The sequence below is a fragment of the Myiozetetes cayanensis genome, unplaced genomic scaffold (genome assembly GCF_022539395.1).
Source record: "Myiozetetes cayanensis isolate MyiCay16 unplaced genomic scaffold, myiCay2020 scf23, whole genome shotgun sequence".
Classification (NCBI taxonomy): Eukaryota; Metazoa; Chordata; class Aves; order Passeriformes; family Tyrannidae; genus Myiozetetes; species Myiozetetes cayanensis.
Window position 1 is genome coordinate 1941792 of NW_026087445.1, and position 15895 is coordinate 1957686.

Sequence of the window (15895 nt, forward strand, 5' to 3'; positions counted from 1 at the left end):
GGATTTAATGAGAGTGACCAGAAAGCCACTGTGAGGTCTCTGATTTCACCTGCTGGCAACAAAAGCTGCATTTTCCCAGTGCCAGTGGCCAAGCCAACCTCTGAGATGAGAATTTCTGGACTTGCAGCAAATTGCTCCGTGCCCCTGGATGAGAGAACAGCCCTGCTGGGCTTGTGTGGGAGGGAACAGTGGAAGGTAAAGCTTCCCAAGCCCCTCTGAATCCCAGGAATAACCCAATTAAGAGGTTCTTTGTGTGCTGCAGGCTCTGGAGTTGGCTGGGAGGGGGTGGGTAGGAGAGGCTGGAGGCAGATGCTCAGGCACAGGGAACTAAAACATGAGTGATAAAGGGAACCAAGTGGTTGGAAAGCCTTGCACAGAAGGAAATCCAAGGATGTAAAGTTTGGTGAGCAGTTGGAAGTTCTCTCTCTCTCTCTGTTAAAGTCGCTCCTTCCTTGCAAGCCCAATTTTTGCTGGACTAACTTTCCTTTACAGCATGTTCTGCTCTTCCAACTCCTCCTGTTTTCCTGGGGAAAAGCTGATTTCCTCCTGGTTTTTGCTGTCATAACCTCTGATGTTTCCTTTCCAGTTGCCGGATTCATTATAAGGATATGTACAATTTGTTACGTGTAATTGCTCCACCCCTGGGCTTAGGAAAGAAGTGCCCTCATAGGGTGGCATACAAGGTTTGGAACTTCAGAGACTCCCTGCAGCATCTCTAGTCCTGGTTTTGTTTCTTTTTATCCCCCCTCCAAGTGCAAATGCAGTAGAGAAAAGAAACTGTCCCATAACTAACCCCTTGCCTGAAAAAAAGGAATGATTGACTGACTGACTGCCTCCTTTCTCCTCGATGCATCTCTTCCCTGTCTACTCCCACACCCCAGCTGGCTGGAGACAGGCAGTTTTATGAGACAGTGAACCCCCCCAGCTTCCATCCTGAAGGCTCTGGGGGGAAGTGTTGGGGAAAAGCATCCCAGCACTTTATATATATATATTTATATATATATATATGCACACACCGGAGAGAAATGGCACCCCAAGGAGGGGCAATTCCACTTTGTTTGGGCTTTGTAGCACTGTCACTCCAGCTGAATGACCAACCTTCCCTCTCCTGAGCCCAAAAGACATTGGATCTGGGCACTGGTTGACTGGGCAGCAGAGGAGGGTGGGTACCTTGGCTGGGGAGAGGTGAGGGATGAGCTTCTCACGGTGCAACAGGCACAGGTTGCCTTGGGGGCTAAATTCTGTCTCCAAACTATGATGGACACCCAGTGAAACCTGCTGTTCATGGCACAGGGAAGGTGTCCCATGCTTGGGAGCTGAGGGGATGGAATTAAGGACAGATCTGGCCAAGAAATCAGCCCAGGAGGAGCACAGGGCATTTCCTGCAGTGATGGAGAGCAGAGGATGAAGAAGGGTGGAAGCAGCCAGCATAGAACTGCTTTTCTCTTCCACTTCAGCCCAGGTGTTTTCCACACCTGCCTGGGGATTAAGAGCTCCCAAGCTTTGCAGAGCAGGCAGGAGACCCCACAGCCCCAGCCCAGGAGCAGGAGAGGAGCCAGGGGGAAGACACTGGCTCCAATTACAACTTGTGTCTCTCAGCAGCCTTTAAATTAGCTCTGGGCTATAAAAGCTGGGTGGTATTTTAACTGCATCAGTTACCAAGGACAGGAATAGATGTTTTTGGCTGGGTAAGTTCTCTCTTCCACCCCCTCCTCCTCATATATAGGAATTGAGACCCATGTCAGGACAACTGGGCTGGTCTGCAGGTTTTGCCTCTGTAGCTGTCCTGCTTGGAAAAGGGGATTTATAGGGGTGCTTAGGTCTTGGTTGCCCTCCTGAGATAGAGGAGATGATAGTCCTGCTTTTCCAGGGGTTAAACTTTAATTAATAACATGCTGCAGTATCCTTGGGTCTCCTCAGCTGACAGGCAGCACAGATTTGCACATTATAATAAGCAGGCAGCTCGCTGGGAAAACCAAATGAGATTGTCATAGTCATGTTCCTAATTTTAATACTTGGGAAAAAGGTGAAGGAGGAGAATTCCCTGCTGTTTCTGAACCCCTTGATTTTCAGGGCAGGGTTCTATTCTACCACCACTGTGTGCTGAAGGGAGATGACCTCAGTAATGGGGTGGTCTAAGGGCCTTTTCCCAAATCTCTGCAATTCCCAGGTCCTGGGACTGGGAACAGGAACAGCTGCCCTTGGTGGTGGAGACAACCAGTTGACTTGGCTTGATGAAAGAGGGGCCCCACCAAATGTAAGGGAGAAATAGGTCCCCCTCCTGAAAATTGAGTGCTGGGCTCTGGTTTTGCCAAACCTGAGCTCAGGCTGGAGCAGAAATTCCGGCTGGAGCAGAAATTCCAGCTGCTGAGGGTTTGCAGAGTCACACCCTTGGCTTGGCAGTCCCAGCCTGTCCCTGAGCAAACACACCGGGATCGGCTTTTTGCTTCCCTCCTAACCCCCTGGCTCCCCTAAAAACCCCAAGTCCTCGTTCCCAGAAGGAAAGCTGACCGTGCTGGGAGCCCTGTCTCTCCCTGTCCCATAACTCTGCCTGCCAGCCCTCCCTGGCATGGTGAACTCCACAGCCTCGGGATTGACTGGGCTGGGGGTGAGAAGGGGGAGCCTCCACCCCACGGAGAGCCAGCCAACCCCCAGCCCTCCCCACAGCATCACCCAGAGCAGAGCCATCAATCATTCCCCCCTGGGACCCTCGTGCTCTGCCAGGGGCTGTCCCTGCAGCCAGGAGGAGACCTCGGGCGCCGAAGCAACAGCAACCTTTTGAAAGAAACCTTTCCATTCACCCTCCCCTTCCTCTCGGTTCTGTTCTCCCGAGAACTCTGATTAACCAGATCTCTGTTCTCTTGTCTGCTTTCCCCTCTCTCTCCTCCTTTTCATTTGCTCCACTGTGTTGCCGTTTTCCCCACCCCCTTCTCCCTTTTTTTTTTTGTCCTTCCACCCGCTCTGTTTTGATTTCTGTGTCCTGCTCTCCCTCCCCGTTGACTCCCAGCGGTCGCATCAGTTACACAGACATGTATGAGATGCTGAGACACATGTCCCCACCTCTAGGCCTTGGAAAGAAATGCCCTGCTCGTGTTGCCTATAAGGTAGACCAACCTCCCCACAAACTCCTGCCAAACCACCAGCTTTTTGTATTTTTTTATTTTTATTTTTATTTTTTTCTTCTGTGCCGTGGCTGAAGTGGGGTGCTGGTTTTCTGTGCCATTGGTGTTGTTCTTCTGGACTTCTCTGGTGCTTCCTCTGCTTTCCAAGCAGACTGGATTTCGGATCTTCTGCTTTTTATTATTATTACTATTATTATTTATATATATATATATATTGGTTTTGTAACCTTTTTCTGGTCTTTGAAACTATGGCACATCAGTTTGTCTTTCTAAGTTTGTCTCTGCTCTCTCTCTCGGTGTTTCTATCTCTTCTCTCTCATTCTGCTTTTCCATTTAGGCTAATTTTGGGAAAGGAGGGGTGCTAACGAGCAAAATTACCCCGCCAGTAGTTCCCCATTTATCTTCCTGCAGCTCTTTTGTCTCACTAGCCCTTCAGTAGTATGTTGTTTTTTTCCTGCTCTTAATTAGATTGGAGTAATTAGAGTAGGCAGGGCCGTAGGAGTGAACAAGCCATTAAACAGAGACAACACCAGAAGGGCTTCTTAAACACCCTCGTGGAAGAAATTATTGTAACAGCAAACATTTCAGGCAGTAGGATGAAGAAAGCACTCCAACTAATTGTTTGTTTGGGAAAAACTTTTTTAATTGAGCCACAAAAACGCTTTCTATCCCAAAGTGCTGCCCGTCAGACACTGCCTGGGTGTGAGCACAGTGGAAAAGGTGGATACACTTGGAGCCAAAGTTATGGAGCAGCCCCAGTTTAGGCCATGCAGCTCTCCCCAAAAACTGGAAATTTGTATTTTTAGGGTGATTCTTTGGCAGGTTTTAACATTGAACCTCCCAGTTTCAGAGAGAAAGCTTGATTATAACCATCTAACATTGGTGTAATTGAGAATCCATCCAAATCAACAGGGGTTTTTTCACTCTTTCCATCATTCCACCACCACCAAATCCAGTCCCTGCACCTCACTGTGGTTGGTTCAATGGATCCAAATCCCAACAGCTCCTCCTGTGCTGTGGTTTTCAACTGTGACCACATAAAAGCAGGATTTTTTTAAAGAGGCTAAATACCCAAACCTGGGTCTGCCTTTATGCAGCAGCAAGAATTCAGATACAGCTTCCTAAAAGATCCTCCCTCAGTGTGCTGGGGTTTAAAATAAAAAGAAAATTAAACATAAGCTTAAAATTAAGCAGCTGTGGCTTTTCTGTATTTCCTTTGCTTTGTTTCTGGCCACTGAACTAAGCTCGAGGAACCCACCTAGATCAGGTTCCAGCTATTTCAGATCGATGAGTAGATAAATAAACATCTGTATGGAGACACCAATTATCCACAGAAATCCAATTATTCAGCACCTGGGAGTTTGCCCCGACTTAGAATGGAGCCCTGTCCTGCTGAAACCAGCAGCAGGTGTTTGCAGGTGGGCACCCAGCTCTGCTCTGTGGCACCACAAACATAAAGTTCTCCTTATTTCCCCCCCTCAAATCTTGTACAATTAAAAAAAAAAAAAAAAAAAGGAAAAGAAAAAAAGAGGCTAAAAAGATCATGTGTTAAAATAGCCATTTTAAATAAGCCTTTGGGCTGGTTTTCATAGTGTGGTGTCTCTGTTCTAAAGCACCAGAGCAGACAGACCCTTCCCCAACCTCTGACTTTCCTGGTATCTCGTTCAATCTGTCTGACTGACAGAACAAATCCACAGAACTTTGGCTACGTAGGAATAGTTTCTTGTTTAAAGACTTTTTTTAAAAGGCATCTTTAGTTTCTGCCCACCTACCAAGAAACCTCTGAAAGGGGTCTGTGCACGACAGAGCCACGAGGAGAGATGGGTTCAAGTCAAACACCTCAAACCCAGACTGAGCATCAGATTTCTCTGAGCTTGGAGATGATCACATTCCTTTCACACATCAGCAGAGAGCCCTGAGCTACAGAAATACAAACTTGAGACCAGACCAGGGGTTTTTCCCAGTGGTGTAAGGCTGCAGTTTGGGCTGCCCCCTTCCTACCAAACCCTCATGGGGAGGTACAACTGGTTTTTGCTCCTTCCCTGCTCCACTTCCACGTGCAGCACACCCCTGGAGCCACACTGGGCCATCAGTCCCTGGGACAGCTGTGTGTGGCTTGTGGCATCTCCTGCCCTTCTCCTGCCAGGTGTCCCCCACCAGTGTCACTCATCCTCCCACAGCTCAAGGGAGACTTGGGGAGGCCAGTGCAGCCCACCCAGAGCCAGCACAGGGACATCAGAGTCAACAGCAGCCAGGGCTTTGTCTCTGCCCTATTCTTCCTCTCTCCCTCTGAACCAAAAGGTTTTTTTAAAAAAAAACCTCACCGTCCTGTCCAGCAAAAGCTCTTTTGCCCCACAACCCCACCCTTTTTCCTTCCATATATACTTTTCCCAGTGCTCTTCGAAGGTTTTTGTGTGTTTTCCCTCCCTGTCTTCGTCTGTGTTGCCTTCTCAGTACGTGTGCACCGTGGTTTTGGTTGGATTTTCCCATCTTGGCAGCCTCCTTGGCTGCTGTCCTTCCTTTCTGCTGTTTTCTGGCTCCCCTATCTCAGCTGTTCTCCTTGGTCAGCCTGACCAGCCTCTGCAGTTCTGTGTGCTTGGCTTGCTGCTTGCTGGATGTGCATGCCTGGGATCCTCTGGATGTGCTTCTTGGGCACCAGGAGAGCTCTATCCTGCACTGGGATGGGGGGAAAAAAAGGTGAAGGAATTCAATTTGTTGTGTTCTGTTCCTGGCCACTCCCAACCAGAAGGACATCGAGGGGCTGGAGCGTGTCCAGGGAAGGGAACGGAGCTGGGAAGGGGCTGGAACAGCAAGAGCAGCTGAGGGAGCTGGGGGAGCTCAGCCTGGAGAAAAGGAGGCTCAGGGGGGACCTTCTGGCTCTGCAACTCCCTGACAGGAGGGGGGAGCTGGGGGGGGTCGGGCTCTGCTCCCAGGGAACAGGGACAGGAGGAGAGGGAACGGCCTCAGCTGTGCCAGGGGAGGGTCAGGTTGGACATCAGGAGGAATTTCTCCATGGAAAGGGTTGTCCAGCCCTGGCACAGCTGCCCAGGGCAGTGGTGGTGTCACCATCCCTGGAGGGATTTAAAAGCCATACAGATGTAGATGTGGCACTTGGGGACATGGCTTAGTGGTGGCTGGGCAGTGCTGGGTCCGTGGTTGGACTGGATGATCCTAGAGGTCTCCATCCTAAAGGATTCTGTGATTCTGTGGATTTAAAAATCTCTTCTACCCAGTCAGATGGAAAGAGGGAAGAAAACCTCTCTGACTTCACTCTGATGTCTTGAGATTTGCTCATTTGCCCATGTCCAGATGAGGGTGTTTTAATCCCCCCTTTTACACTCACGTTTGAGACTTTGAGGTCTCTTAGGCAGACTCAGCTTGTCAGAGAGAAGGCTCCAGGGGTTTGTGTGCTCTCAGGAGTAGCAGTGAGGGCAGATGGCAGCCAGCTTTGCTGTCACCTGGAGTGACTCCATCCTTGGCACCACAGAGCCTCTTCCTTCTCTTTTGGGAGACTGAAATGCCCACAATGCCACTAAATCTCTCTGGCCCTGCAGTGCCATCAAGATGACACAGAAAGCAGCACTGAACAGAAATATCTGCCCCTCTAAGTTTTGTTCACTGACATATTTATCCAACACCAGCAGGAAGAGGGTGCTGAGGCCCTGGCACAGGTTGCCCAGAGCAGCTGTGGCTGCCCCTGGATCCCTGGAAGTGTCCAAGGCCAGGTTGGACGGGGCTTGGAGCAACCTGGGCTGGTGGAAGGTGTCCCTGCCCATGGCAGGGGGTGGAATGAGATGAACTTTAAGGTCCCTTCCCACCCAAACCACTCTGGGATTCTGTGGGGGGATCTCAGAGCAGGATGCAGCAGGAGGGAAGAAGACTACAAGCAGCCTCTCTGAAGCCAAAAGAAGAGTTAAATGAGAGCAGAATAATTACAACTAGGTCGGGGTGAATTATTCATAGCAAATAATTTATTCACCAAACTCAGCCTCTTTTCCCAGAGCAGCTCTCTCACTGTCCCGAATTTATTCACGTCTGGGGATCGTTCCCAGAGCAGTTCTATGTCCCAGAGGCTGCTCAGGAGCTGCTGATTGGGTGCTTTTAATAATTCAAATCTGTCGGGGTGCCAGCCAGTTTTCCAGGCATTCCTAGCTCAGTGTTCTCTTCCTGCTGGTGTTGGATAAATGTCAGTGAACAGAACTTAGGGGGGCAGATATTTCTGTTCAGTGCTGCCTTCTGTGTCAGCAGGAGACTTTTTTCATCCCAGCCTTTGACACCGGGATGAATTTCCCCTCCCATTTCTCTACCACGTTCCCTACTCGGACGTCACCCAAGAAGTTTCTAAGCAGAAAATCCGCCAAAAAAGAACCAGGGGCATTTGATCGTATCGGTTGACACGAAGATTTCGGTGCCTCGTTAGCGACGTGTTTGTTTATTGGCAATTAAATCCCACCCGGGAGCCGGAGGGGGTGTCTGGAGCCTCCTGACCGCGCCGGGAACCCGAGCGGAGCCTCCGCTGCCGGCTGGGCTCGGGTACCTCGTTATCAGCACACAGTTAATTAGGGAGGCTCCCGAGACAACATCCCAGCTCCTGCCTCTGGGGCCCTCTCCTGCAGAATTAACGAGCTCGGCGGGGGGAGGATCCCAAATCCCGCTAATTAAAGCCGAGGGCTGGAGGAGGGTTCCCCACGCGCGGCCGGGAAACCGGAGCGGGGACTCCATCTGGTGCCCCGGGGAGGGAGAGGAGAGGGAAAATCGGCTGGGACCCTCCCAGTTCAGCCCTGAGCCTCCCAAAATCGGCTGGGATACACCCCTGGCACCACCCCCAGAATCAGCTGGGACCCCCAAAATCAGCCCTGATCGCCCCCCCGCGAAAATCCCCCTTGCCGAGCAGACCCTTCTGGGACCCTCCCGAACCTGCAGGACCCCTCAAATCGACTGCGACCCCCTCCAAACCCCTCTCATTGCTCTGTGCAGCTCCCAAAATCATCTGGGAGCACCCCACAATCAGTCCTGACCCTCCAAAATTGTCTGGGACCCTCCCGACACCACCCCTTGCTCTTCAGGACCCCCAGAATCATCTGGCACCCCCCAAAATCCTCTTTGCTTTGCCAGACCCTCCCATAATCAGCCTGGAACACGCCCTCGACCCTGCAGGATCCCCAAAATCGGTGCCCCTTTTTTCCTCCCCGAAAACAACCCTTTAGGATCCCTCTTTTCCCTCCAGGATCCCTTGGGACTCCCGTTTTTGTGGGTTTTTCTGATTGGTTGATTTTGGGTTTTTTTGGGGGGGGGGAGTTTTGTTTTTTTTTGTTTTGTTTTTGTTGGTTTTTTTAAGGTTTGTTTTGCTTCGGTTATTATTGTTGTGGGATTTTTAGTTGGTTGTTTCATCTTGGTTTTTTTTTGTTGTTTTATTTAGTTGTTTTTATTATTATTGTTTTTAAATTACATTTTTGCATCCTATTCCAAAACCTGAGACATTAGTAAGACCCAGCCTAGAAACACAACCTCAACCAGCAAAAAACAGCAAAAACTGAGGGAGAAGTTAATTTTTTTTTTTTTTAACTGAGTACAGTCTAAACATCTGGTTCAGGGTTTTTTTTAGACCATTTTGTTGTCCCTACTGTGTCAAGAACATTGGGATTTTTCTCTGCTGGTTAAGGATGAGAATCAAAAGTTCTTGATGAATTTTCCAATGAGAAATGTTGGGTCCAACAGAAGATTTGAGAAATTTCCTCACTTCCAGTTGGATTGCAGTTCCTTTATGGGTCCTGTAGGAATGGGAGGGAATTAAAAATACAGGTAAAATGAGCAAGTAGTTTGGAAAGGATTGAAACTTCCTGCTCTGCACAAGGAGGTATTTTTATGTATGGGGTTGTTTCATAATAATAGAGGGAAAAAATGAAGATATCTCCTTGTTTCAGCCTTTCAGCTGCATTTCTGGAATTAGGAAAACACCCCAGGGAATGCTCAGGGTTGTTGAGGGATCCAGTCCCTCCTCAGGGGTGGCTGTGCCAGTGTCTGGCTGATTCCTTGGCATCCCTGGGTGCCCAGGGGGAGTTTGGGCCAGGGTGTGATCAGGTCTCACCAAACTCCTCCCTCCCCTCCCACCCATCTTGGTGGAATCCAAGATGAATCAATTCCTTTCTACCCACTGCTTCATCTCCCAGAAATGTCATATATTTATTTAAGCAACGTGTTTTCTCAGCTCAGAAGCGTCCAAGAAAGCAATTTTCCCTAATTTTGGGAGGGATTTTTGCAGCTCAGGCCTGCAGGGCTTGGCTGCAGCAGGTTTTAGGCATTTCTGGCTCATTTTATGGCCTTTTTGTGGGGGTAAAAAACAGGCAGCTGCTCTGCCCTGGGAAGTGTGTAAAAAACCAAAATCCCCCCTGGAAAACCTTTCCTTAAATTCTCTGCTCCTGGTTAAAATTTAGGAGAAAAAGCCTTCATCTGTATCCTTTGGGAATTCAGGCTGGAAAGTCAGCTGGGGAGACCTGGGATGTCTCAGTCACGGTTTTTGGTGCTAGTTTTTGTGAGGATAGAGCTCTCCTGTGGGGGATTATTTCTCATCTGCTTGTTCTTCACTTCCATGCATCTTCTCTCTCTCCATCCCTTAACTCTCTCCCACTGAAGTGGGATTCAGTGGGACTCTCTAAGTGGTAACTGTGGACTCTCACTGATGTATTTTTTTGCAACTTTTTGTGTGCTGAGGGCAGGAATCTCAGTTGAAATCCTGTTGTGTTGACCCAAGTGAACAGACACCCAAACCTGTGGGGTTGCCAGCATTTGATACTGTCAATGAATTATAAAGGGAGGGAAGTCTTGGCTTTGATTTCCCTGTCTCTGAGGTTTGACAGACATGGAAAATAACCTTGGGCAAGCTCGAGGGAAGATCTTGGAGATTCCAGTGGTTTGTCTCAGAGTTTAGGAGACAGGAGAAGTTGTTATACTGGTGTCTTATCCCTCCAGCATGGAATGAGAGCCCAAAATGTGTGAAAATATAAATAAGGAAGTTTCAGCTCCTCTGGAGCCCATTTCAGCAGAATCTTTGCACTGGACCAGCACCCTGTGCCCTCTGTCAGCCCATGGGATCACCAGTGGGTGCCCACGTTATCTCCTGGGCTGGCAGAAGGTGCCAGGGCTGTGGCTTCCTCTCTGAGGGCACCCAAACACATGGAAATGCCCAAGGCCAGGTTGGAAAGGGCTCAGAAAATCTGTTCTGGTGGGTGTCTGGAAGGTGTCCCTGCCCAAGGCAGGGGGGTGGAAGAAGATGATCTTTAAGGTTTGTCTCAGAGATGAGAATAAAATGATCTTAAAGGGCCCTTCCAAGCCAAAGCAGTCTGTGACTGTGAGGCAGCTCAGTTCATACCTCTGGGAAGTTGTGTGTCAGAGATTTCTCCAAGCAGGGAGGCTAAACCAGGGCTGGAAAGGGGGACCAAGTCTTGGCTTGGTTTGGGTAAATCACAGGAGCAAGAATCAGGGCTCACAGTGACCACTCTGCCTCTCCCCCCACCTGAGACTCCTGCAGGTCCCTGCTCTCCTGAAACAAAGAGAAGGCTTCTGTGCAGAGACAGAGACCAAAAACAGCTTGAGGAGCTCTCAGATGGGGATGAAATTCCCTCCCAGCAAGGGGCCCTGGCCCAGCTGCCCCTCGGTGTTACAGCCCGGGCAGATCAACCCCCAGGGACTTCCTCAGGCTCCACATTCCCTTAGGGAGTGGAACCACTGAGGTTTGGCTGATGTGGCTCCAGGTTTGGCTGATTGGGCTCTGGACAAGGAAGTTTCCAAACATCTTGTGAGAGCTGAGGAGCTGATAAATCACCAGGTTGCTGAAGGAGAAGAAACCCATCCCTTAAATGTGTGGCTCAGGGTTGGAGAGCAAGGCTTGGAGAGTCTTTTCCCCTTTCAGCACATCCATGCTCTGCTGCCAGAGGTGTTAAGGGAGCCACAGCTTTCCAGAGCAATCCCAGGTACTTCCTTGCTTACCAGAATGATGAATTTGCCCTGTCAGAGGTTGGCTCTGGATGGTGATGGGGAAGGAACAGCTACCAGGCCTGAAAATCTTGGAAGATACTGATCCAGAGGGACTGTTCTGTGTTTGGACTGAAAGAATGTGGTGGCAATCACAGTCTGCTGTTGATCCAACCTCTTCCCTCGTGGGGAAGGTCTGGGTGGGGCTGTGTAGCTCACTGACTGGAAGGGAAGGAGGAGACAAGGATGCTCACAGGGAAAGGAGGTGAGAACAGAACTCAGGGGTCTCCAGTGGGAAGGATGTCGACACCTTTACCTTTTAGCAGCCAGTCCCAACCTGCCCCAGGTGCTTGAGGCACATCACAGGGCTCAGCAGCCTTGTTTCCAAGGTGGTCCCATCATGGGGCCACTCAGGGACTGCACATCTCCTGTACAAAGCCCTCACTGTCACTGGCAGTGCCTCCCTCCCATCCCACTCACCAGCAAGGCCACCTGCACGGCTGGAAGAGGCACAGCCACATTCAGGATGGAGCTGCAGATGCAAACCCTCCATCAGCTGACCTCATTCAGTGCTGCCAGGTCCTATTTGTTGGTGCTTCTCCTGTTGCAGAACCAGAATTTAGGTGAAGGCACCTGGTGTAGGAAAGGGTGGAGGAGGTGGAGTTGTGGTTTATCACTGCTTTGGGTACCAGCCACATGTCTGGAGCTGCAAATGGCTGTGAACTGGGTTGGGAGCATCTCAACTGTCTACTTTTGGAGGAACTCCTTGGAGGATTGCAGTGCAGTGCTGGCAACCCCCCTGTTTGACCAGGAGAGCCACTGCGGTGTCTCAGACCTGCTCCTGGAAAAGGAGCTGAGATCTGGAAGCTGATTTTCAGTGCACAAAAAGTTCCCACAGGTTTCAATCTGGGTATTTGAAGGGCTCACAGAGGGGAGGGTGGGGTGGTGGTGGGGGGGGAGGAATCCTGAGCCACCCTCACAGCGAGTGTTTCCCTCCCCAGCGCCTGGTGAGGATGAACATGCCGATATCCCCCGAGGATCTGACTGTCCACTTCACATCCACGCTGATGGCCCTGATCAGAACCGCCCTGGAGATCAAACTGGCCTCAGGTGAGAGGGAGGGGGTGTCTGAGGGGGTGGCACAGTCACCTGGAGGGCACAGCAAAGGAAACAAAGGGCAGTTCAGCTCCTTGGCACCCTCTGTGCTGCCATGCCATGGTCACACAGGGGTCAGGGATGCTGAGGCCACATCAGGGCTTGGACTTCATTATGGCACAGTAGATTTCTTGTACATGGATAAAACCCAACCAAACCCAGTGCCCTGAGTGGCCTCTTCCAGGGCTTTTCCATGGCTTTGCCAGCCCCCAGCCTGTGTTTCCAGGATGAGAGCAGTTTGTATCATCTGAGCTCTGGAAAAGCAGGAGAACACAATTAACAGTGTGCTGAAAGCACAAGTGGCTCAACCCCCAGCCCATCTGCTGGCTTGGTGTCCTCTCCAAACCACAGGAATTCTGCTCCAGGTGGAAATCCTCTTTTCCTATTGCCAGCACCCAAGGGAGCTTTGGGGCAGGGACAGAGGGATCCTCTGCCTTTGGGGTGGCTGCATCCCTAGGATGGAGATTTTTGGCAATCCCAGTGGAGAGCTCTTAAAGGAGAAGGATCCTTGTGTGTGCTCACTGCTGTTTAACACAAATGAGAGTTTCCTCAGCCCTCCACTATTGCAGCACGGGGGAGAACCAGCCCTTCCTTCCCAATTGCTCTCTGCTGGCAGCCAGGCACTGACTCCCAAGTGCCCTGAACCACATTCTGCCTTGAGATAAAATTATTTAAGTGTTTAATCAGGCGTTTACTTGACTTCCCAATTAAACTTTGTAATGTAATAAAACACACTGGCCTTTTCTCCGGGTCACTGCAGCATTTAATCAGCCTGGCTGGGGTCAGAATGGAGGCATGCCTGGCCACAGCACTTTTATGCCTAATTTCAAAGTTAACAGGAGGTAACAATGCTCTTATGAGCACCAGGGCAAGGCAGGGTTGGGTTTTGTGCTTTCCTAAGCAGTTTTAGGCCAGCACTGCAACCTCTCTGTGTTAATCACCTCCCTCACGTGTTGCTTCAGCTTGGATGCTCTGGGTTGGCGCTGCTGGAAGGAGACAAACTTTTGAGGTCACTGGGGCTCCCTAAGGGAATGAAACTCAGGGAGTGACACTGAGCATCAGACACTTGTTTCTAAGGATGCATTTAAGATTTCCTGGGACTTTAAGGGCCAGCACCTTATTTCAGGAATGACTTCTAGATAAGGATGCTGAGAGTTTGTGTTATTTTTGGCTTCTTGTTACCTCTGTGGTAATCAAACAGCCTTTTTCACCTGGAAAAAGCTCTCCCCTCCTTTTTTTTTTGGCTCTACCCTGGAAGGAACCAGAGAAGAGAGCTCAGCTGATAGCACTGGATTCTTTCTCTGCTTTCTCTCTGCCGTGGGGTGTGAGGTTTTGACCTGTTATGTTGTTCTGAGCTCGTTTGAATAGGTTTCATGTGCTGCATTTAATTGACTCTTTAGTAGGACTAACAGGCCCTTAATAAAGCCTCCCTAATGAGCTGCTGTGTGGGAGTTCAAACCACCCTGTAACAGAGTACCCAGAGCCTCCTCCCGGTACTTTTCTCTCTCAGAAAAATAATCTCTGTCATTCAGATGAACTGTTTAATTGCCTCCTGTGCAGAGCATTCAGCTGGGAGCTGCCCTGTTGGCTCACACAGCCTTTTAATCACTTCCCACTGCTGCAGGAAGGCCTCACTTTGGCCCTTTGAGCAGTTCTGGAGCTGCTGGTGCAGAACAACCCGCTCGTGTCTCGCCGCTCAAGATTTCGGGAAGGGTTGGTGGTGGGGAGGGTTTCTAACCCATCATGGCATTGCTCAGTGGAAGGTGTCCCTGCCCATGGAACTGGGGCATCTTTAAGGTCCTTTCCAACCCAAATCATTCCATGATTCGTGTCCAAAGGCCAAGTCCTTTGCATCCCACCTGGAAGGTGCTGCTGCTTCCTGCTCCCTAAAGGAGGAGGCACCTGCAGTCAGGTGGGAGCAAGTCTGAGCTTAAGTTTAAGCCCCAGGTAAGAGCAGAGGGTCAGCAGGTTGAGGTGATGATGGTCCTGCTCAATTCACACACTTTTTTGATGGAGGGAGCCACCGATTCCCATCTCACCATCTGCTGCAGCTGTGCTGGCTCGCCCTCCTCAAAGAATGGAAGGATGAGGATGAAAATGTTACCAAGACAAGGGTTTTCACTCTCCTCTCTGTGCTTCTCCCCTCCCTCTCTGCAGGTGGAGTTAAACAGCACCAGTGTGATGCTGAGCTGAGAAAGGAGATCTCCCTGGTTTGGCCCAACCTGTCCCAGAAGACTCTGGATCTGCTGGTGCCTCCTCACAAACGTAAGTGGTTCAGCAGCAAGCACTGGATCCATCCCAGACACTCAAGAAGGTTTCCCCCTCCTTGGCTGAGCTGTCCCAAGCCCCATCTGGGCACACAAGGCATCTGGAATCAGCTCCTTGGCATCCTCTGTGCTGCCATGCCGTGGTCACACAGGAATTAGGGAAGCTGAGGTTACATCTAGGTGTAGACTTTATGATTCTACAGTAGATTTCCTGTGCATAGGGGGGAAAAAACAACCCAAAACAGCGCCAAGAAGGCCAAGAGTGTGGCCTTTTCCATGGCTTTGTCAGCTCCAGCCTGTGCCTTGCAGGATGGAGAGCAGTTTCTCCCATCTGAGCTCCAGAAAAGCAGGAGAAGAAAACTGCTGTTGGCTGAGAACTTAGGGAATCAAAGTGAGGTGTTTGGGGCTAAAGGCTCTTGTGTTGGTGATGCCCTGGGAGGATGTGCTGAGAAAATGGAAAGGTTGCCCAGCCAAGGGTTCTGGATTCCTGATTAATGAGGAGCAGTGCAGAGCAATAAAGACACTGTTAATTAAGAGAAATGAGGGAGCTGAGGAGGTGCAAATCAGTGGGTAGTGACTGCTTAAGTCTTTCCCTGCCCTCATCTCTTGGTGCCTCTCTATCTGCTGCCCCAGCTCCCTGCTCCATGGTAAATACTCCAATACTGCGTTGGGAAGGGCTGGTTCTGGTTCTCCGAGGGTGGAAAAAGGCATCTGGAAAAATGAAATGCTCTTTATGTTTAGCCCATTTTGCCCAGGTTGACTGTAATTCAAACAAAGAGGAATAAGGTGGGTTTTTTTTCCTTGATAAAAAGCTGGCTGTGGATCTGGCATGGATTTAGCAGTTCTCTCAGCAATGCTTACAATGCCACAGAGGTTTCCTGCCTGATTTTTGTTACGTGATCTCTGTGTTTCATCTCAGATGGGAGAAGCAGCAACAGGCAAAGAGCTGAAGAAATCTGTTGTAACCTTTTCCTCATCATTTTTTTTCTTTCCCCCACACTTCTGTGTCTGTTTTGCCTCATTATTCTGACGTTTCTTCTCCCCTCTCCTTGTTTTTCGGACCCATTTGCTGTTACTTCTTGTGCTTTTTGGCTTATCCTGCTCCTCTCATCCTTTGAATGTTTTCATGTTTCAATGTCTCACCTTCCTCTGGCAGCTGATGAAATGACTGTGGGGAAGGTCTACGCAGCCCTGATGATATTTGACTTCTACAAGCAGAATAAGAACAGCAGGGAACAAGTCCAACCCCCTGGAGGCCTCTGCCAGGTACCCACCAAAAAGGTGTTTCACTCCATCCTCCCTCTTGGGCAGCCCCTTCTCCAGCACTGGGCAGCTCTCACCAGCAAGTTTCATCCAGAAAGTCTGGATTCTTCTCCAGGC

General features: G+C 50.0%; 1 protein-coding gene across 13 annotated transcripts in view; it reads left to right on the plus strand.

Moving 5' to 3' along the window:
• CACNA1B (calcium voltage-gated channel subunit alpha1 B) overlaps positions 1-15895 on the plus strand; it is a 283230-nt gene that overhangs the window by 248282 nt on the left and 19053 nt on the right. For 8 of the 13 annotated variants that reach the window (XM_050319736.1, XM_050319738.1, XM_050319740.1 and 5 more), the window contains 4 exons: positions 3008-3104; positions 12095-12203; positions 14406-14513; positions 15672-15781. In XM_050319736.1, the coding sequence (XP_050175693.1) occupies positions 3008-3104; positions 12095-12203; positions 14406-14513; positions 15672-15781 (424 nt within the window). Of the gene's footprint in view, positions 1-586; positions 684-3007; positions 3105-12094; positions 12204-14405; positions 14514-15671; positions 15782-15895 lie in introns of all 13 variants that reach the window. The other 5 variants (XM_050319737.1, XM_050319741.1, XM_050319747.1 and 2 more) reach the window with 1 other exon arrangement.